This window comes from Melospiza melodia, chromosome 3 (genome assembly GCF_035770615.1).
Source record: "Melospiza melodia melodia isolate bMelMel2 chromosome 3, bMelMel2.pri, whole genome shotgun sequence".
NCBI classification, from domain to species: domain Eukaryota; kingdom Metazoa; phylum Chordata; class Aves; order Passeriformes; family Passerellidae; genus Melospiza; species Melospiza melodia.
Window position 1 is genome coordinate 73,508,463 of NC_086196.1, and position 25,941 is coordinate 73,534,403.

Consider the following 25,941-nt stretch of genomic DNA (forward strand, 5'->3'; position numbering starts at 1 on the left):
AACAGCAAAACAAAACAAAACCCCTAAACACTGTGCAAGAGGGGAATTCAGAGGGTACCTGAGCAATTTGGCATTGATTTTGCTACACAAAAATTGCAATGATCTTCTACTGAATAAAGAAATCTCTTAAAAAATTGACTATCAATGCAAAATAGAAATGAGGTGATACCACTGACAGATCAATGGAGGTAAGGGAAGTTACAACTAGAAATCCTGCTGATATTTCAGAGAGCTTAGTCTCACTACTGGCAAATTAGGATGTGTTTTGGTTCTTTTCTAGTAAAATCATAAATAGATTTATGTACTGGACTGGAAAAGCTGATTTGCATCACTTCTTCCACTTCTCCCATATTTTCTAGCAAGTTAATAGGATCCCTTGCCTCAAAATTCTTATGTTACCTTTCCAGTTTGTAGGATGTTTAATTTATTCTGTCAAATGGATGAACTTTTGCAAACATTTTGCTGAATATGGATTATGTTAAATCTGTTTTATAGTCTGTTCAACCCTAGAGCACTTTTTGGGGGTTTTAGCTACAATAATGGATGTATTTAGCTCTTAAAGGTTCCTTTTTTTTTTTTTTTTGCTTGCTTGTTACTGAGCATACAAAACAAATTTCATGTCAGGAGATCCAAAAGATAATGTTGCATTATATATGTACAGGTTTTCATTAGCACTAGCAAAAGCTAGAGAGCCTTCTTTTTGCAATTACATATTAAATCCTATTAAATATATTAATTGTGTTGAATAGACATTTGTTTTATGTCACTTAAAAGTGATATAAATGACTAAATTCACAGATATTGGAACAGGACTTCCACACTGAAGGGAAGTATTTGACTAAATTTAGAACAAAGATCTGAAGTAACAGTATTTTCATTTGCTGCAAGAGATTAAATGTGCAGAAAGGTAAAAACTTTTGTTTGTCCCCATGGTTAGATGAATAATCTGGAGAAATTTTAAGTGCTTTTAGTCTATCTTTAGAAAAGCTCTCGGGACACAGAAGGTTTTCTGAGAGCAAAACTGAACTCCGTGGTGGCTTATGATCCCAAAGTCTTATATCTGCACAGGAAGGAAGACTGAAGCATGTATCAGTTGAAGTGTGATTTATGACACTCCAGGTCTCCCTACTCCAGAGCTAAACTTCCATGTACTTAATGTCAGTCTTTAATACCTAAAGGGACATGTACTTCAGCCTGCGTGGACAGATGCCATCATAAAAATAGGCACTCTTGGACATTTTCCTTCTTGGTGGTATTGTGAGATGGTGGTTTTCTTCTGTGTATGTTGTGATTCCTTGAGTCATGTTAATTTCCTGTTTGTCAGAGAAATCCAAGATGTGGCCGTGACCTTGTGTTGCTCCATTCAACTGGGAAGTGTGATAAAAACAGCTTTGAAATAAGGAAAGGACTTTTTGCCAGTAAAAATGTTGAAAACTACTCTAGTCATCATTTAAATCCCAAAACATATCTATTAATTTCACTGTAATTACCAAGAAAAGAGAAAAGACTAATGGTTTTAGACTTGTGAAAGATCTTGAAATAATATTAGTCTGCTCCAAATTAGCTGTTGGCTTGTTTTCAAATAATGATTCATGGTGGTATTTTACTAAGCTTTTTTAAAATTCTCTTTAATAGAGCAGAACTTTTGTTCAATTTGCCAGGCAGTGCTCTATGTAGTCCTGCATTCAGTGCTTCAAAAGTTTAAGGAATATATATATAGCTTCAATTAAACCTTTTGAAGAAGTATATACTTTAAATTGTGTATAAACTTTGCCATTTAAAGCGGGGAGAATCCAGTTGAAGTATGCTTAATGGTAATCTTCTTATTGACAGTTGGAGCAGTGTTTAAAAGTGGCTACACTCGTTGGAGAAAAGTTTAGGGAAAGAAGAATACAAGAAAAGTGTTTGGAGGGTGTGTATGACTTGTCTCCTTCATATGCTGTCAGATTTTCCTGCAGAGAAGATGATTTAATTCCTTTTCAAGACAGGTGAACCAAGTAGATGCTATAAAGGAAAAGACACAGCTTTCCTAGGGGTTGATAATACTTAGTCAGTTGTTGAAGATAAAAGAAGAAAGACATTAGAAGTCAGTATTGCAAAAATGGGTTTCTAAGGAGCCTTTAAATGAAGATTTGGTCAGTAAATCCTGGCTCATATGTGGATACCATCCCTATAGAGCAGCGAGGAAAATGAGAGGGGGGAAAAACCCAACAATCCCCCCAGCCTTGGAGATGACTATATAAGGATCATTTCAGTTTCAAATCACCTGTATGTTATAAATTTATAGAAGTTTTAATTTTAGCATATAATGAATTATACGGGGTTAGAATAAAATAGACTGTTTCACTTGGGAGGGACCTGCAAGGATCACCTGACCCATTCAGGGCTGACCCAGTTAAAGCATCTTGTTAAGGACATTGTCCAAATGCCTCTTGAACACTGACAGGACTGGGACATCAGCACCTTCCTAAGAAGGTCTGGTCAGGTGTTTGACCACCTTCTAGATAAAGAAGTATCCAGTCTTAATATCCCCTGGCTCAGCTTTGAACCATTCCTGCATGTCCCAGCACTGGATTTCAGGGAGATCACCTCTCCACTTACCTGCCTCAAGAAGCTGTAGAGAGCAATGAGGTTACTGCTCAGCTTCCTTTTCTCCAAATTAGACAAGTCCTAAGTCCTCAACCCATCTTCTTGGGACATTCCTCACAGTACTGTTACTAAACTTGCAAATGAGAATACATTTAGTTTCTTAATGGGATTGCAGTGACGTTTTCCATCTCTGGTGCCTTGATGGAAACATATTTCCCTGTTGTACTCTGGCATGAGCCAGAGTTTTGTCCATGGGAGGTGTCAAAACTCCCTGTTACTTTTGCAGAGTAGGTTAATAAAGTTTAATATTGATTTTATAGCACAAAGAGAGGGAGTGAAATGCTGGCTTAGTTAAGGATACAGGGTTTGCCTCATTCCATGGAGTTTTATCCAGTGGGCCTATTATAGGTCAGTAAAGCTTAAATTTCTATGCTGAATTTAAATCAGTAAGAGCAAGAATCACTCAGACAATTATTTTATTGTTAACACCTTCCTTACAGTTGCTTTCTTCGCAGAAAGGCAATCTTATTTGCTCCTATTTGCTGTGAAAGTAGAGCAGATGCTCAGTTGGAACTGAAGAGGTAAGAACAGAACAAGAAAAGCAGATGGGAACTTTTATAAAACTTGATGTCTCAACAGTAAAAATGTTAATTTACATCTGTAATACAGTTGCCAAATAGCATATTGATTTTTGGTCTGCTAAGTTGCATTTTGCTTAATTTTAAGCAAAAGAAGAGTCATGTGTACAACATTAAGAAAAGTTGCAACATTGATATTTTAATGGGATGAAATAGCAGTTAGTTTCAGATAATTTCACCCTGATAATTTAGACATTAAAAATATTAAATACTTTTGGATTATTCCTTGATATTTTATGTGGGGAAAACCCATGAAAGTAAGTTGCATTCTTCCTTCTTTTAATAAAACCTTAAAAAAGCAACTTAGCAAAAAATGGAATTCTCTGTCTCCTCTACAAGATCATTTTGCTGTGGGTTGTCCTGTTCCTTAGAGATCTAAACAAGTAAAACTAAGTGCAGACAAATACAACGAACACTGCATGTTTAAAAAACCATCTAGATAGAATTCATTATTAAAATAATGGAGAACTGCTCATCATAGCAAAAAAATTACATTGGGAGGTTTATAAAAACTTTTTTGGCAGCCTAATCTGTTGGATTTGTTGTCTGAGTGATTGTTAAAATGATAAAGCACATAGGTGCTGCATTTTATATGACAGCGAAAGCTAACTTGATATTTAGGAGCAATTCAAATTGGGTCAATGACATTCTGAAAACACAAGGATTTTCTTCCTGTGCAGGAATTTAGTTTGTATTGTATGTTCTGATGGAGAATGTACAATATGATCCATATCTCATTCTGTCCTGCAGGGATTAGCTTATCCAGGAGTATAATAATGACCAAAAGCTATGTTTTATCACTTCTGGTAACCAGATCTACCAACAAAGGGAATAGTTTCCCTCTGGCAAAGTAAAGCATTGAGGTTAAACACCTCATAATCCTTGGACAGGAGAGTCTTTTTTTTTTTCAGTAAATACTGCTATTTATTGCAATGTACCATTTTTGTCTCCAGTGAATCTTTAAGTGAAAAGCAAGAGTGCAAAATGAATTTGTTGCCCTGTGCAGGGACAGGAGTTGGACTTCAGTGATCCTAATGGATTCCTTCCATCTGGGGATATTCTGTGATTCTATATTGAGTAAATAATTTTATGATAAATATCAGTAAGCTGTGCATTTATTTTCAAAATTTTTTGCAGCTCAGCACCAAAATGACAATGCTGGATGTCATTGCTGGGGGAGCAGGCTCTGCTTCCCTTAGCTCTTGTCTCCCAGAATGAAACAGAGGAGAAGCACCCACACTGACAGTCTCACATTTATCCAATGCTGTTTGTTGTTTCCTTACACCTAAAAATAAGGCACAACAATCACAGGCAGTGCCTTTGTGCTGCCCCATATCAGGCTGGTAGGCATTAATTTCAGCTTGAAGTGTAACTTGTTGTTTAGGCTTGTTGTTTCTCCAAGGAAAAAAGGAGGAAAAGTCTTTCTATATCCAAGTTCCAGTCTCTACATCTGCTCGTGGTGAAATAGAAATTAATTGCAGCTAAGTGAAATGGCATAAATTAGAAATCGAGTGTTTAGCCAGGGCAATATCCAGAATTGTAATAGGAATTTTAGGAAGGTAATGTTTGGGTAAGTTAGTACAAAGTTATGATTTGGAATGTGTTGATGCTTTTTAACTGACTCAAAAAACGACTCCAAGTGACTTTACTGTCAGTGTAAGCAGGAATGTTCCTATTTAAAATCATATTTATTTCTCTTTCAACCTCTTAGGTTATTGATAGCTGCCTTTTTAACACTTCTTTGAAATGATGGGTGCTTCACAACAGCTATAAATCTCTTCAAAGTATGCTTCAAAACACAGCCTGTTTTCCTAATTTTCTATTTCATGGCTACCTTCTGCAGGGTTTCTTGCACCCACTAAGGAAGCAGCAAGCATTAATTCTTTGGGGTGTGAGGCCAAGGGGTTGCTTACATTGATACCTTTCTCACAACCGAGATTTGTGAAGAAAGCCTGAAAAAGAATGCCTTGGACTATCTAGATACTTTTGTTGACTTCTGACACATTCAGGTTTGTATTTCCCTGAAATGCATTAGATTAATGGAGCACGCTGCATATGAAGTAAATCAGCCATAGTGTTATTATTAAGTCCCATGCTGTGGAACATGTTGTGAAATATTGCCTTGTGCCATGAGATGTCCAGGTGACATGAAGGTTATGAACTAGATTTAATAATACATAGAATTTCCAAAAGCTTGTTTTCCAGTGTGATAATTGAAATCAGGACCACGCTCTTCTCTCTGATGTACCCTATTAACTTCGATGAGAACTCATTCAGTGCTGTAATCAAAAGGAAGCTTTGGCTTCCCTGGGAACTCAAAGTCAGGATGTTGCCACGTGGCACAGCATGTTCCCCTGCAGGAAGCTCAAGCATTGGTCATTATCTTTCTCAGATTGAAAACTATGTAAAGCGATCATATTTTTTATACCTGTGAACTGCCCCTATTCGAGTAGGTTTGTTCTCAGAGAAACAAATTATTTCTACTACATCACTGTTCAAAATACCAGTAGAAACCCTGAGGTTAAGTGCTTATTTAGGCTGGAAAGGAGAATAATTGGAGCTGTAGTAGTCCAGTCCAAAGCTGATGAATCCTCCTGATACTCAGTTATTTCCTAGAATAAACTTACTAATATTACAGCAGCCCTTTTTAAAGACACCATTCCTCCCTTTCAGCATGTTACATAGTAGGATGCTGGTCTTCCAAAATACATTTCATACTGAGAAACATCTGGGAGTTTCAACCAATCAATTTATCTTTTCTTTATGTATTTCTTAATTGTGTAATGTTCAGACAAAACTTGCCACTAGGAAAGGACAGAAGCAAAGTATGTGTTGAGCAGTGGCTGACACTCGCAGTAAATGGTGCTAGAACAGAGCCTGTCCTTTGCCCCTCTTGTTGCCGAGTGTTTATTAGATTTTATCAGTGACTGCAGTTTGTGCAGTAACTTGCTTGTGCTGGTCTTATCACCTCCAACTGTGATTGTCACTTTCTGCTCTCAGACTTGTGAGAACTAAGTACAAAGGTAATTTAATACACAGATCAACTTGGCTTTTGTCCCAGCAAAAGAGTGGAATTCAAGACTTCTTTCTCATGAAAACTGATGAGGACTCTCTTTGTCCACACTTTTTTTTGGAGGCTGATAGTTTTGTTTAAACTGGCTCAATGAAAATATAATACTTCAAAAATTAGATACAGCAACATTCATTAAGTGGGAAAGATCTGGTTTTGCCATGCATTTCTGTATTTTAGAGCATAACTAAAGAATTTTGGGGCATAGTTTTCAGGGATAGCTTCTCCTATTGACCAATATAATAAAGTCATCACAACAGCTGCAAGGGATTGGTTACCCTGCTGGAATTTACCCGGGTGTACCCAGGTTTTTTCAGTGTTTGCTTTTCAAAACAAAACAGTTTGATAGCAGGTGTGACCTTTAACCCTGCCTAGCTTTGAAGAACTTAATCATCATCATTTGTTCAGCACTGAATATATTTTGCAGGTGCAGGAAACAGAGGGAAATGTAGTTTGGTTTTGATGAGACCAGGGGAGGATGAGGAATGACTGTGTTGGTATTTTTACCCACTTTGTGTAAACCAAATTAGACAGATTTAATTTTAAAGTAGCCCCCATGCAGAAGAAAACAATTTAATCTGCTGATATAAACTGGAATTGTCGTAGAAGCTTTTACACAGGTCAGCATAAAAACAAAGCCGGTACTACTAATCATTGTTGTTGGATGGCTCTGCTTGTGCCAAAGTGTTGCCTGATATTATTACTCATGGCAGAGCCTATTATGGCACAGACAAAAACAAATGGCTGAATATATATGGAAATTCAGATCTTTAAAAATGAAAGATAGGAATTAGTGTTCGAATTACCTTACTAACAGTAAGTATGTCTGCTTATATTTTTCTCTCATCAAACCCAGGAGATTATGCTGCAGTTTATTGTTATTCCCAACACTGTGACTTTGCCCCCTTTTCCATACAGTCTTGAAGGCACATTCAGCGTGTGCTCTGCCTTGGTGCAAGTTCATAAAAAGAACTGTCTGTTTAAGCATTTCTCTTCATCCAGAGTCCTGTTACTGTTCACTTCAGATTCAAGTTGAGTGAGTTCTGACTTCAGTACCTGGTTTCTGATCCTCCAGTCTAGCCTGAGTTGGGAAAAGTTGATTTTGTGGTTGAGGCTGTAGATCGGACAGTAAGCAGTCCCCCAAGCCTGCCACAGCTTCTTTTCAGCCTTGGGTAATTTACTGCTCAAAGTAATTTCAGAACTCAGTTTATTTGAGTTTCTCTACATTCTGGAAGCTGGTGAGTCTGTTGTAGTGGTACCAGCAGCTTTTAGCATCAGTTGGAAAATTGGGTATGTTCTGTACCTCTGGAAGTCAGATTTCTGCACCTAGTCTGAAGGTTGGTGGCACTTCATAAATTTAATCTTTTGTGTCTGCATTCAACTGAGAATCTTTGTCTATACCTTTCATTAATCCGCGAGTTACTCTGCAACTAGAGAATTGTGAATCTGCTTTTCTCCAATTTTCTTGTGGCTGAAAGGAGCAAATCTTAATCTTGTGTAGGAGTAAACAACTCTTACTACTTTGAAGAACAGCAAATTTCATTTCTATTTACTGGATTAAGTTTTCCTGAAAATCTCTGAGGAGCATGACCTGTTTATCTGTGTGTGAAAGCATGCAAATCTATGCTTTTGGCAACCTCATTGTGATGTTACTAAGTGATCTATATTATGCAGGTACCTGCTTCTTAACTCAGTGCTTTCCATACTTTTTAAAAGAAGTAATATTAAATATGTCCTTGGTGGTAAAACAAATCCATAACATAACTGAAGCTTTTACATGGTTACAGCTTCGGAGGGATTTTATGTCACGTTCTTGAAATGACTTGCAGATTGTTTATGAAGATTTTTTTTTAAGTGAAATTTATGTGAATCTTACTGGTCCAGTAGCTAAGAAATTGAAGTACATGCTGAACAGTGTTAGATAAGAATAATTTTCACTTGGGTTTGCTACCTCCTTGTCAAAATAATATACTTTATATTAGACATTTAAGAAGTAACAAAAACTTGGATAAAAATATTTTATAGAGGTATCCTATGTCATTCTACTTCCTGTATTATGGCAAGACAGAATTTATGGCCAAAATAATTTTTTGTAATGAAATTACAAAGGACAACTATGAAGTTTTCTGAATTACACTCAGAACATCAACAAGAATGGTCTTGTTGATGATTGTCTGTTTCCATCATAGCAAACTTTGTTATTGTTTTCAACAGTATTGAATTTTTATCATATTAGCGTATTTGGTCTTTTGTTGAAAACTGGAAAAGCCTCAGGAATAGTGATCCCAAAAATCAGCTGCATAAATTCCACTTTTGAAAACCCAGCTGCCTGTAGCTGTAATTGTTCTCTGAACTACTTGTTTGCAAAGGCTCAACTGAATATGATTGTAGGCCTTTCAAAATAATTCATAGCCTAAAATATCTGATTTTTATAATTTATTTTCTTACGTATGAGAATAATTAAACTAATTGGTGTGTGCATGCATATTTCATGCATTCTCAATTACTCTCTTTTTTCTTCTCTTTCAGGCCAGCCAGACCATTGAAGTTACCAAAAAGGTAAGGTTCAGTGCTGTCACAGCTGCAGTTTGTGGAATTATAAAGGTGGTAGATGAGGTGCTGGCAAAACTGTTATTCCCCATACAAAGGAAGAATAAGGAATATTCAAAGAAAAAATATAAGCATTCAAGTTAAATCAGACTTTAAAAGTATTTCTTTAGGCAATTGGTAGTAAACTTCTGCAACTGCCGTGGGAAACCAGATACTATCAACAAGGTCAAACCACATTTAGAAGAAGAGATCTGCAATGGGTCCCTAAATAAACTCTGAAACAAGGAGCCAGGGCCACGTTCTTTTACATCCCTAAAAACACATCTGTGAATTCTACAGGATCAGGAAGGGGATAGAACATGCAGGATATCCAAATTTAGGCTCCATTTACAGACAGAAAAGCAGTCTCCTCATTAGTACTAGGCCATAATTTTAAAATCTATCCAGATTTCAATGCTTCTTGTTTTCAACTATTTTAGGCATTTTTATTACAATATGTGCCTGGATACTCCATGCCTCAGTACTTTTTTGGTTAAGGGTTGCTCTGAGAAGTGGCTTTGTTGTATCATCAATAGTGATAAACACACCTGACAGGCAAGTTCTGAAAATTTTGTCAGAGTAGTTTTTAATTCTTCTGAACCCCCATGCAATCTAGAACACTGGGTTTGGATTCTATAGGCTCTGTAGAATGGCAGGGTCAGAGAAAATAACAAACCATTGTATCTAAAACTGTCAGTGCATCAGAATGGCAACAAGAAACCATCTCAAGTGAAAAGACATTAAAAACACAATTGTTGGAGTTTATTTGTTAAAAACACCGTTGTCCACAAAGATGGACAATTGTCCGTCTTTAGGATTTGCTTTCAGTAAAGAGCAAGCCTGTTTGTTAAATGTCATGTAAGTATTTGAGTTACAGAAATCTGTGTGTTGATATGATTTGGGTCACACAAATATCTATTGTTAATAGTGACCTTTTTACAATACAAAAACTATATATGGTGCATTTCTGTCTCTGTACAAACCTGAGGAGTGGTTGAACCTGAGAACATCTGTATATAGGAGCTGAATTGAAAAGTTTTTCACTAGCCACATATTATGCTTAAAATGGGAAAAGAACCTAAACATTCTCTTTTTTTACCTTCTCCTTTCAAAGAAAACATTTGAGGTCTTGGATCACCTTTAGACAAATTGCTTTATAACAGTGGTGCTTTTAGTAGTGCTAAATATAGATTGAATTACTCTATCTCCTAAGCATTTTGAGTTACTTAGAGCATGAATTAAAAAAAAAAAAAAAAAACAAACTAAAAACAAATCAAACCTTTTTTAGGTGTGTGAAAAACATCAGGAAGAAATAAATTATTGAAAGCTACAGTTTAATGGTACATAGCTAGCTCAAATTAGTACCATTCTAACAGACTGAAAACAGTGAAAAATGGCATAAAAATGGTATTTCACTCAGTGTCAAACTTACATGAGTTCAACATTCAGTGCTAGAATATTTTGGATGAAACAAAACCAAGAAGGTGTAAGTGTGGCTGTATGTCTAGGTCTTTGCACGAACAAAAAATAGTTTTAATTAGGCATCCAAAAGGAGGAGGTTATATCCTGATTTAGAAAAGTACTAGAGAATATTCTTAGCACTAAAGATATCCTTTCTCAATGTGATTCCTCCACTGAGGAATTGATTTAAGCATTTTCAGGCAAGTGGCCGTTTATGCCCAATCTGTCAGGGTGGTCCCTTCCTCCTCACAGAGGAAAAAAAAAGTAATTAAACTCATGTTATAGCTTTTTAATGAATAAAATAATTCAAAACCCACCATTTCTTTAGCCATGTACAGTGGGTTGGGGTTGAGGCTAGTTTTAGGCAACTTGGTTGGTTGGAGCTGGAGCCCTCAGCAGCATAAATAATGCTCAGACAAGTAAAATTAAAAATAGAGTGGTCAGTCCTCTTGTCAGCCCAGGTCAGCGCTGCTTATCTTTATTTCAGTGTGTGGTAAAAGAAACAAGAGAAACTTGCACGTGTAAACAAGTACTTCACTGTTTTCTGTATGTGGCTTATTATCACATTAAACACTTAGGACATAGTTTCTTTTACAGCTGAAAGAATTTACCCAATTTAAGAGTACTCAGCTGAGAATGGAACTGTAGAGACAACATGTCAAAGTGGTAAATCTGGCACTAGTGATAAATAGGAAAATAAATCTTTTGGGTATAATTTTTATGACTTCAGAGCAAATATCTGTAATAATTAGTCAGTCTAGCTTGGAGTTTAGAAAAACATTTAGTCCTATAAATAGAAAAATTCTATTAGGTCATTTACTTCCCTTCTGCTTTGTACAATTGCTCATTTGGCAAGCTGCCCCTTTGTGATTGACTTTAATGAAAATTTTGACTTCAGACTACTTTTCAGGCTTTTGCTAATTAACTTCTTGTGTGAGCATGTCAGAATTATTCCATGTTTACTTAATGGGAAATGGAGAAACACCCAGTGCTTTGGATTTCTTTGCTCCTCAAAGCTGTACTTAGACCCCTAGCGGTGCCTATTTCCACATGCTACGGAAAAACAGGATTAAGCTTGCATATGCCATTGATTTTGCAGTCAGAGCTCTGGGAACCCACTGGGAACCTGGAGTGGGGAGATGGACAATCCCTCCCTTCTTAGCAGCAGGACAGAAAATCTCGGTGAAGCTGATAATTATATTGTGATTAATTAACAAGTTGCTCTTAAAACTGAAAAAGAGCCATAATCTTTCAAGACAGTAGAAATAAGTAAAGGAGCTCTCTGCAGTAAACTTTCATGTTATGCTGCTTGAAGTTGAGGAGGAAATAAGAGTGGAGATCTTGATCAATATTTAATGTTTACAGAGACCATTTGTATAGAAGGATTCATAGCCTGTAATTACTTTTCTAATGCTTTTATGGGACTTCATATACTCTGTTTGTTCCCAGTATTAAACAGTGTTGCTTTTGTAACATTAACTCTATTAATTCAATTCTTTATTGTAAGAAAAATCATTTAGAAATGAAGATTTATTGATTTCTCCTAATTTTCTGAACATTTCTCTTGAATTAACAAAAATACAAATATTTTACAAAAATAATGAAAATTAGGTTTGCATATAACAATTCTGCCACTCATAAAATTTAGAATGAACTAGGTGTTAAAATCCAAGGATGGATGTTATGCTGTAAGACTAGACACTTAATGTTAGTTTATATATCATCTTGCCAACCCCTTGCATGTTTGAACTATAACAGATTTCATGAATCACGAGTGTGTAGGGTTTGAATATTTTTTTTAATGACTATTTTTTAAATAGAGGAAGTGTTTTCTTTGGGTTATACTTTAAAACAGATCTTTTTCTTTCTTAGATATTTTTCTTAAAATGCTTAAGTTTTGAAAAGATCCCAAATAGTGACGTTTTCTCTCACTAAATTTTTGACAAATTGTCTTTTTCTAGTGGCTTGCAATCATGGATAAACTTGCATTTTTTGTCCAAATCCTGGGGAAAAATAATAGTCTGATCTGAAAAGCTCTTGAGAGAAGTATAGATGAGTTCTGTGTGCAGCTTTTGTTGCTGTAGCACCTCTTGCTGCTCCTCTCCCATAGCTATGCTGCGCTCATCGCCGACTGGCCTGTGGTGGTCCTGGGCATGTGCACTGTGCTCATAGTGGTGTGTGCACTTGTGGGAATATTAGTTCCAGATCTTCCAGATTTCTCTGATCCACTGCTGGTAAGTCAATTCCCATCAGTTGTCCTGTCAAATAAGTATTTTTCATTTGCTATGTTCCATTGGAATCAGTAAACAGCAAATGCAAGTACAGCAAGTGATACAGTATGAAATCTTGACATTGGAGCTGCAAATGATAATACAAAGATGCAGTTGCCATCAAAGAATATTACCCACTAGTTTCCATGCCCTCTGCATTTTGCTAAGGTCATGTGTCCTTCAAGAGAACTGCTTCAGATTGAATAATCTAAATTCATCCCAGTTTTAGATGTACAGCACAGACCATACGTTCTAAATCAGGTTTCAAAGAATGAAGGCCAGGATCTGTTAAAGGAGAGGATATTCTAAGTCCCTTCTGAGGATAGTGATAGTCATATTGAAAGGATAAAAGTTCTTTTTATCAGATTTACTAAATATTTCACTAATTTTTTACTTTTTATGAGTTGTCTTAAGCATGAGTAGCTTTCAGGATTTTTTAAATTGAAAATAAGGCATTTAATCATTATCCTCAAATAAAAATAAACTGTTCCTCTAAGTTATTGGTATTTATAGTGTAGAATGTGTATCCATACAAATCCATATGTAATTAATATTTCTAGAAAAGAGCCAAGTTGTTAAAATTGTTTCAAAGTCACTTTCAAAATTATTTAAATATTTGCCTTATTCTTAATTAAGAGTGATAATTGAGATACAGAAGAGTACTTTGTAGAATGCCTTTCCTCTGAAAACCAAGTGTTGAACATTGGATGGACTAAATCATATCAGGGAGAGCAGTAGGACGGGCAAGAATTCTTAATCCCTTGTCACTCTCAACAATCAGTCATTATTTTGTCATAAAGCATTTTACTTCTAAAAGTAGATGCCTGGAGTAATTATGCTTCATAGTGAAAGCTATCCATCATTTTGATTGTGTTTCCACTCTCCTGTTTGAACTGAAGTATGAAAAGCATTAGTGGAATTGTGTGCTTCTCTCCCCTTAGGGCTTTGAACCCAGAGGGACAGCCATAGGACAGAAACTGGTCACATGGAACAACATGGTGAAAAACACAGGGTACAAAGCAACACTTGCAAACTACCCTTTCAAATATGCAGATGAGCAAGCTAAAAGGTAAGACTTTGTAATAAAAAAGTAAATTTTGTTTTATTGGTGGTTTTGAACGTATATCGTGCTTTCACTGGTACGCTCTGAAGTTAAAATATATACTGCCACTGATTTCAATAAATACAGAATCTAATATTCTATAGTATTTAAGGCCTTTCATACCAGGCTAGATATTTCCCACTGCAAGCTTTTTTAAAAAAATATATAATTGTACTTTTCTCTATGGATATTTTTGGTACTGGACTCAATGTCGTTTCATTTGAAGTCTCTTAATTTAAAGAAAAAAAAATTATTGTTTCTGTTTTTGTATCCCAAAATCACATTGGTAAAAATATGTTTTCTCGGGTGTAAGAGCTGTTAAAACTGTGTGACTTGTTTGGATGGTGCTTCTTTTAATGATTTCTTTGCTAAGGTAAAGTGAAACCCTTTGTTCTGGTTTAGTCATCAAGATGACAGATGGTCAGATGATCGCTATGAAAGAGAGAAGAGGCAAGCAGACTGGAACTTCCACAAGGATACCTTTTTCTGTGATATTCCAAGTAAGTGGAGAAATGATACAAGGAGAGCTAAAAACTTCTGACAGTTCAGAGTTTTCTGAACTCTTCTCTATATTGTATGCTGTATTAGGTAGATTTTTTTAAACTTAATATAGAAACACAATAAATACCTTCTTTCGCCATGCAGAAATCTTGGACCAAAATGTTTCAAAGTCACTTTCAGAATTATTTAAAGATTTGCCTTATTGGTTCCATTCTACTGGCTCTTTCTCAGAAAAAAACTGTATTTACTTGAAGTGCTTCCTTGAAGTGTTTCCATTTCCTGTTAGGAATTTTATTAGTTCTTGATAGTACTGAACATTGTAAATCATTGTTTTGTGTGTGGCTAGAGATGTAGTTCTTAATTCACATTTGGGAAGAAGTTATGTTTTGTCCATGCCATTAACCTAATTCTAAAAAACCTAAATCAAAATACTTTTCCTGTGTATCCACCAATTATATTTTGTACAGAATGTAGGGGTTTATGTATGGAAAAAAATAGACACAAAAAAACCCAATGAAGAAAACATCCCCCTCAAAGAAACAGAAATAAAAAAAAATGTCCCCACCTTAAAGCACTGTAGGCTATGAAGCTGACTAAGTTAAACTAGAGGACAAAAAAGACAAAGTCTTTTGACTTTTTACAAGTCAACTGCAGAACTTTGATAAGTCCTGGTCTGGCAGAGAGATGTAGATCATGCCTCTATTCATAGAAGGACCTGAGCTCTTTTGTGGCTACTTCCACATGTGAGGACTGATAACAGAGCACAAAAATACATTGGTGAAATTATTTGTGTAGATTACTTGGTCTAAGAGAGCAATGACCAAGGAAAACTGGGGTGAAGAACAGATTTATTCTTTTTTTTTCAATTGCAGTATAGTCTTACGTCAAAGTGAGAGGATGGGAGCAAAGTCATCATTTCTGCTCCTGTGACCAGAACCAAATTAGCATATCATGAGTGAGGGACAGAAAATGTACTTGGTACTCTGCTGAGCATTCTTGAAGCAGAATTGACTCCTCTTATCCAGGCTGCTGTTCTGCACAGTCTCACTCTCTTCCTTTCCTCTGCTGTTTCTGCGTAGTCTCAGTTTGTGACAGTCATGAAGGAATTGCATTTCTCTCGGAAAATTTGCCAGTCCATTATGTAAAGAAAACAGTTGATTTCCTCTTGACACACTCTTGTCATTCCTGGTATCTTTCTTTGTCTGCTCCAGGACCTCTAGATTTCAGTTCCCTTGATCGTAAAGCATTGTTGGATATCATGAAGCACTGCCCCTGAGTCTTTTTATTGCAGCCTTGTGGAAGGCAAAAATTCTGCAGCTTCACAGCAGTGGCGAAAATTCAGCCTTTTGGGTTTTTGGAATACTTCATTAGTGTGATCATGTTTCTTAACCCAGAGTACCATACTATGTTAGGCAGATGTGTATATTTGTGTTTGTGTATTTGTTTCCCTTGTGAGCTCTGCAGACAGATCTCATTGCCACTAAGTAATTATTTGCTTTCCTAAATCTGTCTTCTGATAAATGTGATTTAATTTGTAATTTAAGCTCCATGTTTCTAAACTGTGGAATTCTTGAAAATCGCCTCAAGGATATCACAACAATTTCCATTGCAGTCATTTGCTTCTAAAGCAAAAACATTCTTGTAGAAACAGCTTTATAATTATTATTTATATTCCCAAATGACATACTAAATCAGCCTTTGATTACTGTTATCAGTGTACTGCCATTATACTGTGCCAAGAATTTAATAGTTTGCTGATTAGATCTTCTGATTTTTGTTTGTCATATTTCAGAAGATAGTTTGCTTAAATAGAAGTCTGTAGAGCTTCTGAGTGTTGTGTAGTATTGCAGATGCCATATTTACTATAAGCACCTTAAGGAAATCGAAACTTTCACGTGGAGTGAGTCTTACAGATAAACAGCTCATATTGAAAAGGAGGTGAATTCCCATGACTTAACAAAGATTTCCCATGTGCCATTTGAATGGTGGGATTTTGCCTCAGCCTTTGATACCAGGCCCACCCAAACAATCAGTAAAAACCCCCTTCTGTAATTTCAGGTGATCGCTATTCACGAGTGGTATTTACATCAACAGAAGGAGAGAATTTATGGAATTTGAATGCAATTAAATCAATGTGCAATGTAGACAACTTGAGGGTAAGTCAATTTGGCATTTGTTTCACTTGCAAATACAGAGCATACATTTGAAACTTTGGTTTGCTGCCCACTGCCATCCAGTAGCATATGAGAAGACTTTATGTGTTTCAACTTCTGTCAAATGATCAGTCAGTATGTATGTGCAGTTAAAAAACAACTTTCAGTTTGTAGATCAGGTTATATATTGGGGAATTTCTTTGAGTTTTCTACTAATAGCATCCAGAATTGGGTAGAATAGGGTTGCTTCAGGAAATAATTATCTTAACTTTTACTTTGTGTTTCCTTATAAAATATTATTCAATGGGGTTTTGTTCTTGGGTCCCAGCAAATAATTGATTTTTCTTGTGTTTTCACCTCCAGGTGAACTAACTATAATCTCGTAATATATGCTTTTTTCTCTGACACCCAGTGGATCGCTCAAATTTGTTTTTGTTAGTTTAGAATAGTCTGTTAAATGGACTGCAAAGAACTTAGGTAAAATAGCTAGAGATACTAATTTTCATTTAAACTTTATTTTATCTGTAAAATGTAAGCTTGTCACTTGCTGGAGCAAACTCCTTTGAACTGAGTAACAATGAACTTTTGGTTCACATACTGATGACTTTGCATGGAAATGCAGCAATATGTTTTTCATCTGTTAATACTGAACAAATTATTTCTACTTTGCTCTTCTCCAAAACAAAAATAATCATAGACAACTTAATTCATATTTCTGATTTATTTAATAGGAAATATTTTCATTATTGGATTGATCATTGCCTATTAGACAACTGTATTAATTTAGCAAATTCCCAAACTGTTTTCTCTACAACAGCCATCATTTGCTGGCTTAAAATGTTGATCTGTAGTGGAACATTGTATAATGAATCTCCCTTGGCAGTCTGCTGACAGGCATTTTGTCCTGGTTGGGTCCCTTGGTGGAAGTGAGTTTTGTCCTCACATGCTTGTTAAATGTTCCTTATTTCCCCATCAGAGATGACTGCACTGACAGGATGGCTCATGTGGTTTTATCCCTTTTTTCTTGCAATCAGAACGAGCCAGGTGAGCAAGAGTACGGGATCTAAAGCAGCCCAGCTCAGTTTTGAATGAGCTGAGCTAGGGAGTCATCACATCACCAGTTCAATGAGGAGATCCAGGGGAGAATAACCTTTAACAAGGGTAAAAATTGAGGCTGAGTGAGGGAGGAGATGCTAATCTGTGCATTTACTGTAGAGAGGTTCAGTTGCACAGGCACCTGATGCAGGTAAATCCCAGGTAGTGCAGATCGTTGCAAAGCAATGCAGTCTGAATTAAAAAACATCATTCTGTTTAACAGAAGATAGTAAATTACCTCTGAAGAGAATCTCTCTAATGATTGCATTACTACCGAAAATTGTTTCTTTTGTTCCTCCCAATCTGCTCACCTTGATAAAAATGTATTATATCAAAAACAGCTATACCTTCTGAGGGAAGGATGAAACTACTTTACTACAACAAACAAGGCCCATAAAACCAGCTCTTCCTTTGAAATAAGAGCACTTCAGAAAATTAAATGTTTGATGCATCATCTACACCCACAACTGTGTAGATATTTATAAAAATTTTTGTTGTAAATAATGACCATGCAGATCTTTATTTGTAAATTACTTAGGAATAAAGTAATTTAACACCTCAGCTGAGCAGAACAACAGTGCATCATGGTAGCAGCATTGATTTTTAGCTAGTTGGTATGGAAAAATGAGTATGGTTAGGTTTTGGTATTTTTGCTGGTCTGTGCATATAAATTTATTTTAAAAATTAGATACTCAGAACTCAGAAAGGGATGAAGTTTTTTTCATAGTTTCTTTTTAAATGCTTGTTACTTATGAATAACATTTTTAATTATTTGAACACTTTCTGGCAATTTTTAAGTACATCTGACACTTCTTAGAACTCACAAAGTGCTGTGATTATGTCCCACCTTTAAATGCTAAGTTCTGCTAGCAGCCAGTCCCTAGGGAGGCAGAGGATGCTGACTTGCACTGCAGTCATAACAAAAAAATCTATGACTTTGGTGACCTTCTGGTCTTACAGACTCATTTCTGGCTGTAGTTATTTTTGGTTTTGACCTCATGCTTGTTCAGGGCCCCAGTTCTGTTGAATTAAGTGGAAAATCTTTCTGTATTCAAAGACAGGAAAATCAGGCACTGCTTCCTGGAAGTGCAAACCTTTGAATTTATGTATTTTTCTGATGATAAACAGGATATCAGCACCAACTAATATTGGCTTTAGTATGGGACTAACAGCATGTCCTCTATGTATTAATTGTATTCCCATCTGCTTGTAACTACTTCAACTATAGGCTTTATTGACATTTAGGGGCTCTACCCTGTAGCAGTTCAGCATATGCAAGTCGTATAATCATCATGGAAACTTTATATACAAAATAGTTATAGGAGGTGTTCTAATTTTTTTACTTCTTGGATAAGAAGAGCTTTTTCTTCACCCGTTAATTGCAGAATGTTTTCCCTATAAACTGTAAACAGTTATTTTATAAACTTTAATGACTATATATTCTGCCTTAAGACTGCTTCCCCACAGCAGTGGATTTGTGATTCTCTGTCACTGCAGAGAGTCATTTGGGCAGATCTGCCCACAGATGTTTGCAGGTTGCACAGTTTCATTTCCTTACTTGTTCCAAAGTAAATTGAAGTGGTGCCAGTGACAGAGCAGGTCTGGAAACACCAGAATGACCTTTCCAGTTCCTTTGGATCACCAACAAAGCCCAATGCTACAATCTATTAACATTTAACATAGTATTTTAATGAGCTATCAGGAGCTAAATTTTGTATTTTACTTTCTAATTTCCAGCTACCACCTCATGTTACTTTATCTTTGCCAGCAGTTACTTTGCCAGTGAATGTTTATGGCCTGCAGCAAGTGTAGAACAGTGTGTAAACGTCATTGTCCCATCTTGAACCTGAATACATAGAGAAGACAATCAGTCCTTTCCTCCCAGTTTGCTTATTACATCCTCATAGGACCAACCTGGAGATGTGCCATGAAAAACACAGATATGCTATTCCAGTGCTTCCTTTTATTTAGTTGATTGTTCAGTTTTTCCTGAGTTTGCATGTGTGAGAGTTTTTATCTGGAAACAATCAAATTTGAATTATCCTGGGTTTTTGGAATGCCAATTTGTTATTGTTCAGAAACTGGTTGACAAAATTTGGTCCATATTAAAGCTTTTATAACTGCTGAGAGAATTCCCAAGTGTATTTTTCAGTCTGCATTACGAAGGATTGCTAATAATAAGCCTGAGCAATTTTGCTGAAGAAAAAAAAAAAGAAAAAAGAGGCTAAGTGGTTTCTTTCAGATCACTTAAATTTAAAGCATACATGGACAACTGTTTCAGGATGCACTCCTATAAAATCTGAAGAACATGGCTTTATTTATGTGACTGTATTACTATGTGTAATATTCAGTGTAACTTGATCAGAACATAACTTTGACATGTATCTTAACTATTTGAAGGGCTAATTCTACTTTGTCACATATAACAGAAGTTCTGGTTTTGGAGACTTTTATTCCTTGTGCTCTTCAAAGATTGAGTTTTTTCATCTTGAGAGAATTTCCCTGATCTAACCTTGTTAGAGTTTCATTTCTGGTTTATAGTTACTTACAGTTTGTGTAGAAGTGTCTTGAGGTGATTTAGCTAAGTCGTGCTCTTACTGTCTTCAACTAAATCTGGAGTATTGTGGAAGTGAAAGAAAAATATCCCCATAAGGGATTAAGACTCCCTTGTTTGAGGAGTATCTTTAACCAGAATGTGCCGTGCACTGTGGGTGCAGTGTTTAGAGGCATGACCTGTTATTTTGGGGTGCTTCATGACAGTGGAATTACCTTGTGCTTTGGAAAACCTGCATGACTCAGGGACATGCAGTGCCTGGGTGGCAGGCAGAGCTGTTTGGGGACAGTGCCTGCCAGATGTACAAGAGCTGAAAGAGATTAATAAAATAATCAGGGTTGTAGAAGAGAGATCAGGTGATGGAAGTTATGGTAAAACTGTCACATCTTTCCTTTCAGGATGGTAAGTCCTTGCCTCTCCTAGGAACTGCAGGATATGATTACAAGCAGAATGAAACTTCACTGATGTATGGCTGATTGTGTATTCTCAGGAGTATAGCATGAGATAATAGAAGAGAGTTAACAGTCCTCAGACTGGAAAGAAACAAAACATTTCAGTGGATCTTCAAATAATACTCTTTAACACTTTTGCCAATTCTGTGCCACTGTGACAAGTCTGTATACTGGCTGGTTTAGTCTGCTGCATGTAAGAGGATACTGATCAAAAGCAGTTATGTGGAAATAAGAATTTAATATGTTAACACCAAATATTAATATAAACTGAAGTTTCATAATTTAAAGTAATTTTTTGGGTTGGTTTTTTTTTTTGGGTTACTGAATGTTTCAGACTGTTACTTTAAATTGGATTTGTCTCCCCTGTCTTTATACAGATCAGATCCCATTCCCAGTTTGGTGATCTCTGCCAGAGAGCCACTGCTGCTTCATGCTGTCCCAGCTGGACACTGGGCAACTATATTGCTATTCTGAACAACAGGTCATCATGTCAGAAAATTGTTGAACGGGATGTCTCTCACACCCTAAAGCTGCTTCGCACTTGTGCCAAATACTACTACAATGGAACCCTGGGGCCAGACTGCTGGGACATGAATGCCAAAAGGAAGGACCAACTCAAGTGTACAAACGTGCCTCGAAAATGTACCAAGTACAATGCTGTTTACCAGATCCTTCACTATCTAGTGGACAAGGATTTCCTAAGCCCAAAGACAGCTGACTATGTATTACCAGCTTTAAAATACAGCATGCTCTTCTCTCCCACTGAGAAAGGGGAAAGCATGATGAGTATTTACCTAGATAACTTTGAGAACTGGAATGCTTCTGATGGTGTAACAACCATCACAGGGATTGAGTTCGGAATAAAACATAGATTGTTTCAAGATTATCTGTTGATGGATACTGTGTATCCTGCCATAGCCATTGTAATTGTCCTGTTAGTTATGTGTGTGTACACCAAGTCCATGTTTATCACACTAATGACTATGTTTGCAATAATTAGTTCCTTGATTATTTCTTATTTTCTCTATCGGGTAGTGTTTAATTTTGAGTTCTTCCCATTCATGAATCTCACGGCATTGATTATCCTCGTTGGGATTGGAGCAGATGATGCTTTTGTCTTATGTGATGTTTGGAACTACACAAAGTTTGATAAACCTCATGCTGGCACCTCTGAGACAATGAGCATCACATTGCAACACGCTGCTCTTTCCATGTTTGTCACAAGTTTTACAACTGCTGCTGCCTTCTATGCTAATTATGTCAGCAATATTACAGCAATCAGGTGTTTTGGTGTTTATGCTGGCACTGCCATTCTGGTTAATTATGTTTTGATGGTTACATGGCTGCCTGCTGTAGTTGTATTACATGAACGATACCTTGTCAATATTTTCAGTTGCTTTAAGAAACCTCAGCAGAGGGTATGCAACAACAAAAACTGCTGGACAGTGTTGTGCCAAATGTTCCACAAGATTATTTTTGCAGTCTCAGAAGCATCCAGGATATTTTTTGAGAAAGTTTTGCCATGCATTGTTATCAAATTTCGGTATATTTGGCTTTTCTGGTTCCTTGCCTTAACAATTGGTGGAGCATATATCGTGTGTGTAAATCCAAAGATGAAACTGCCATCATTGGAGCTCTCAGAGTTTCAGGTGTTTAGGTCTTCTCACCCATTTGAACGATACGATGCAGAATACAAAAAACTTTTTATGTTTGAACGTGTCCACCATGGAGAAGAGCTCCACATGCCAATTACCGTAATCTGGGGTGTCACACCTGAGGATAATGGTGACCCTTTAAACCCTAAAAGCAAAGGAGAGCTGCAGCTAGATACCAGTTTTAATATTGCTAGCCCAGCTTCGCAGGTTTGGATTTTACGTTTCTGTCAAAAGTTAAGAAATCAAACCTTTTTTTATCAGACAGAAGAACAAGACTTCACAAGCTGCTTCATTGAAACATTTAAGCAATGGATGGAGAATCAAGACTGTGATGAGCCATCTCTTTACCCCTGCTGCAGCCACTGGACCTTTCCATACAAACAAGAAGTTTTTGAATTATGTATCAAGAGAGCTATAATGGAGCTAGAAAGAAGCACAGGGTACCATTTAGATAGCAAAACCCCAGGGCCTCGCTTTGACCTTAATGATACCATCAGGGCAGTGGTGTTAGAATTCCAAAGCACCTACCTCTTCACACTGGCTTATGAGAAAATGCATCAGTTCTACAAAGAGGTGGACTCATGGATTTCAAGTGAGCTTAGTTCTGCTCCTGAAGGTCTTAGCAATGGCTGGTTTGTGAGTAACCTTGAATTTTATGATCTTCAGGACAGTCTTTCTGATGGTACTCTGATTGCCATGGGCCTTTCAGTTGCCGTTGCATTTAGTGTAATGCTTCTTACAACTTGGAACATAGTCATAAGCCTTTATGCAATCATTTCAATAGCTGGAACTATTTTTGTCACAGTGGGTTCTCTGGTTCTTCTTGGGTGGGAGCTGAATGTGTTGGAATCTGTCACAATCTCAGTGGCTGTTGGCTTGTCAGTGGACTTTGCTGTTCATTATGGAGTGGCTTATCGCTTGGCCCCTGACCCTGACCGAGAGGGGAAGGTAATTTTTTCTTTAAGCCGTATGGGTTCTGCTATTGCAATGGCTGCCTTGACTACATTTGTAGCTGGGGCAATGATGATGCCCTCAACAGTGTTGGCATACACTCAGCTTGGCACTTTCATGATGCTTATAATGTGCATTAGTTGGGCTTTCGCAACATTCTTTTTCCAGTGTATGTGCCGATGCCTTGGGCCCCAGGGCACTTGTGGCCAGATCCCACTACCAAAAAAGCTGCGGTGTAATGCCTTCTCTCAGGCCTTTTCAGGTGCCCAAGGGGGCAGAAGTCAAAACAAATCCCATCCTGTTAGCAAGTACCAGATGGACTCCAGAAGCCAAAAACCAGAAATGGAGCATGAGCACTATGAGCTTGAACCTCTGGCGTCACAAACTGGAATCTGTAACCCTGCAGAGAAAGTGACATATGAAGAAACTCGTATCTGCTCAGAGCTTTTCAGCAGCAGGCCCCAAAATTCATCTGTGCCTGTGCATCCAGCATATAATAGTGAAGTGAGTAAAGGCATCAGAAACGTTGCTAATTCATCTGTGCTCCAGACCTCTATTGACCAACACACCATATGCCCAATTTTCTCTCAGAACCGGCAGTGTAGCTGTCCTGATACGTATAAGCAGGTGACAGCGAAGTGGAGTCCACACTCCTGTCAGCAGTTAAGTGACACCTTCTGTTACCAGTGTTCTCCCTCCCCGGGGACTGTGCAGATCCAAAGCTCTGTAGTTCCTATAAATGCTTTACAGCAAGCTGCCGAGGGTTACGTTCATCCAGTCCAGCATATCCTGCACTGCAGCTGCCTTCAGGGAAGGCTCAAAAGAACGATGACACAAAACTCTCTGCCTAAAAACTTTTTCCTCCAGTCTGTGCAACAGTTCCAGGCACATCAGAGAATAAACAGGACAGATACACATGCTCATCAAAACCCAGAAGAAAACATAAGAACTGTTCCAAAGGTGATGAGCTCCTCACAGTTCCTCTGCCGAAACGCGGCACCTCTAATAGTGCGTTGCTCTGAATGTGAGAACAGCGTCCAAAATAACCTAAAGGGATTCTGTCAGCAGACAGGTAAGTGTGATGAAAAGGGTGGTACAGAAGCAAACAGGGTGGAAAGCAAGAAAGCCTCTCTGTCAAAGCAGAAAAAGAAAGCTGACAGCAAGATAGATCAGTGTTCTTTGCAGAATGACAGAGTTTTGAAAGCAGACCAAAATGATAAAAATCACCTGCTGACCAAGTCAGGGAGAGAGGCTCGCTCTGAGGGTTGCCACGAAAGTTCACACTGTTGTGGCAAGACAATTGCAGTAAAGTGCAATTCTGTTGACTGTCAAATGCCAAACATCGAAGCCAATGTGCCTCCTATGTTAATGCGCCCAGAACTTTCCAATGAAAGTTTGTTAATAAAAACACTATAATAAACCTTTAATTTGGCAATCCTGCGTCTTTCTTTTAAAAGTAAGTTTAAAGCACTAGAAAGGAAAGTTCTGAATAAATATGAAATATAATTTGCCTTTTGGAATGAAAAATGTATTTTATAGAACAATAACATTTATACATTTCATAAAGCCATTACATGTAGTAAAACCTGATGTTGTCCAGAATGTTTTTTTTGCTATGACTCATAAGGTGGATTATACTTCATGTAGATTTTGTTCCAGGACATTAGTGCTTGATTTCTCCTTATAAACCATCTCAAGAAATAAAGCATTACAAAGAAACTCTCCCTTTTCTGAAGCCAGGGCTTGTGAGATCAATAACATTTGGGGCAGACTGAGATTGCACATTTCCTGAGTACATCATTTACCTTTATTCTTCTGCTGCCTTGGCAGGCTTCTGCACACTTTGAAGCAGCAGCAGAACTGTATCTGTGTTCTTTCAGAATTGTTTGACAGACCAGCTCTGCAGGGTAGCCTGTTAGGGGAATATTTTTAACTATTCATCCTAACAAAATCTAAGGAAAAGCTCCTTGAGGTCTACAGCATTTACACTGCCTGTGTTGCATTTCTGTATACATAGTGCAGTAAAACATTTTAAACTGCCTTTCTGGCAGTTACTGTATAGACTTTACCATTACATACCAGAGAATACAGGTGGAAACAGTAGTCAGTGAACATTATTGACTTTTCAGTGATCACAACAAAACTACAGTTTATGCAGCTGACAGATGTATGTAAAGTCAGGACTTGTAAAATTGGACAAGAAGTGCCTTGCAATACTGAACTTTTTCCCACAGAGTTAATCTACTGTGGAGAAAGGCGTAGTTAATGCACAGGCTCTAGACTTACTGCCAACAGTAAGTATCAGATTAAGTCAACTCAAAAGGCTCAGAAACATAAATTTAAATACTGTGTTCTGAGTGTTCTATCTGGAGAAGTTCCCAGATGAATATTTTGTAAATACTGAACTAAACCATGTAACCAAGAGGTTGGATTTCAGATGTTGCATCTGTGTAAGACTAAGCAGGGTTTAGTAACATGATAGCTATGGGTAATCATGGGAATACTTGCTGGTCTTATCACTCCAGGAGGGTGGATTTGAGAGCTGGAATGGGTACCATGTCATAATTTCTGAGTATCTTAATGACAAATCTCCATTTCATTGCTTGGTTATGCTGGTGATGTTGATTTCTGAGACACAGAAGATAGATTTCATGGGCTGATGTGATATCAAGTACTTGGTGTGTAATGAATCACTGGGAGAAAAGCCTGGATAATCCTGTCCTAGTGTACATGTTGGAGGCATGCAGAAGGTTCATATCATGCAACAAACCACTTACGTTTGGCTGGGAGTAGTGATGTTAGTGCTTGTATGTCCCAGTGACTGGAAGAGGTTGAAATCTACAAAAAACCCTAAATTAGTT

At 37.2% G+C, this 25,941-nt stretch overlaps 1 protein-coding gene across 3 annotated transcripts in view; it reads left to right on the forward strand.

Annotated features, from left to right (window-relative positions):
• Positions 1–24,507, forward strand: part of DISP1 (dispatched RND transporter family member 1) — an 85,429-nt gene extending 60,922 nt beyond the window's left edge. For all 3 annotated transcript variants that reach the window (XM_063152261.1, XM_063152263.1, XM_063152262.1), the window contains exons 3-8: positions 8,827–8,856; positions 12,458–12,581; positions 13,559–13,686; positions 14,122–14,219; positions 16,279–16,376; positions 20,852–24,507. In XM_063152261.1, the coding sequence (XP_063008331.1) occupies positions 8,827–8,856; positions 12,458–12,581; positions 13,559–13,686; positions 14,122–14,219; positions 16,279–16,376; positions 20,852–24,496 (4,123 nt within the window). In that variant the 3' untranslated portion in view covers positions 24,497–24,507. The remainder of the gene's footprint in view (positions 1–8,826; positions 8,857–12,457; positions 12,582–13,558; positions 13,687–14,121; positions 14,220–16,278; positions 16,377–20,851) is intronic.
• Positions 24,508–25,941: the final 1,434 nt, after the last annotated feature.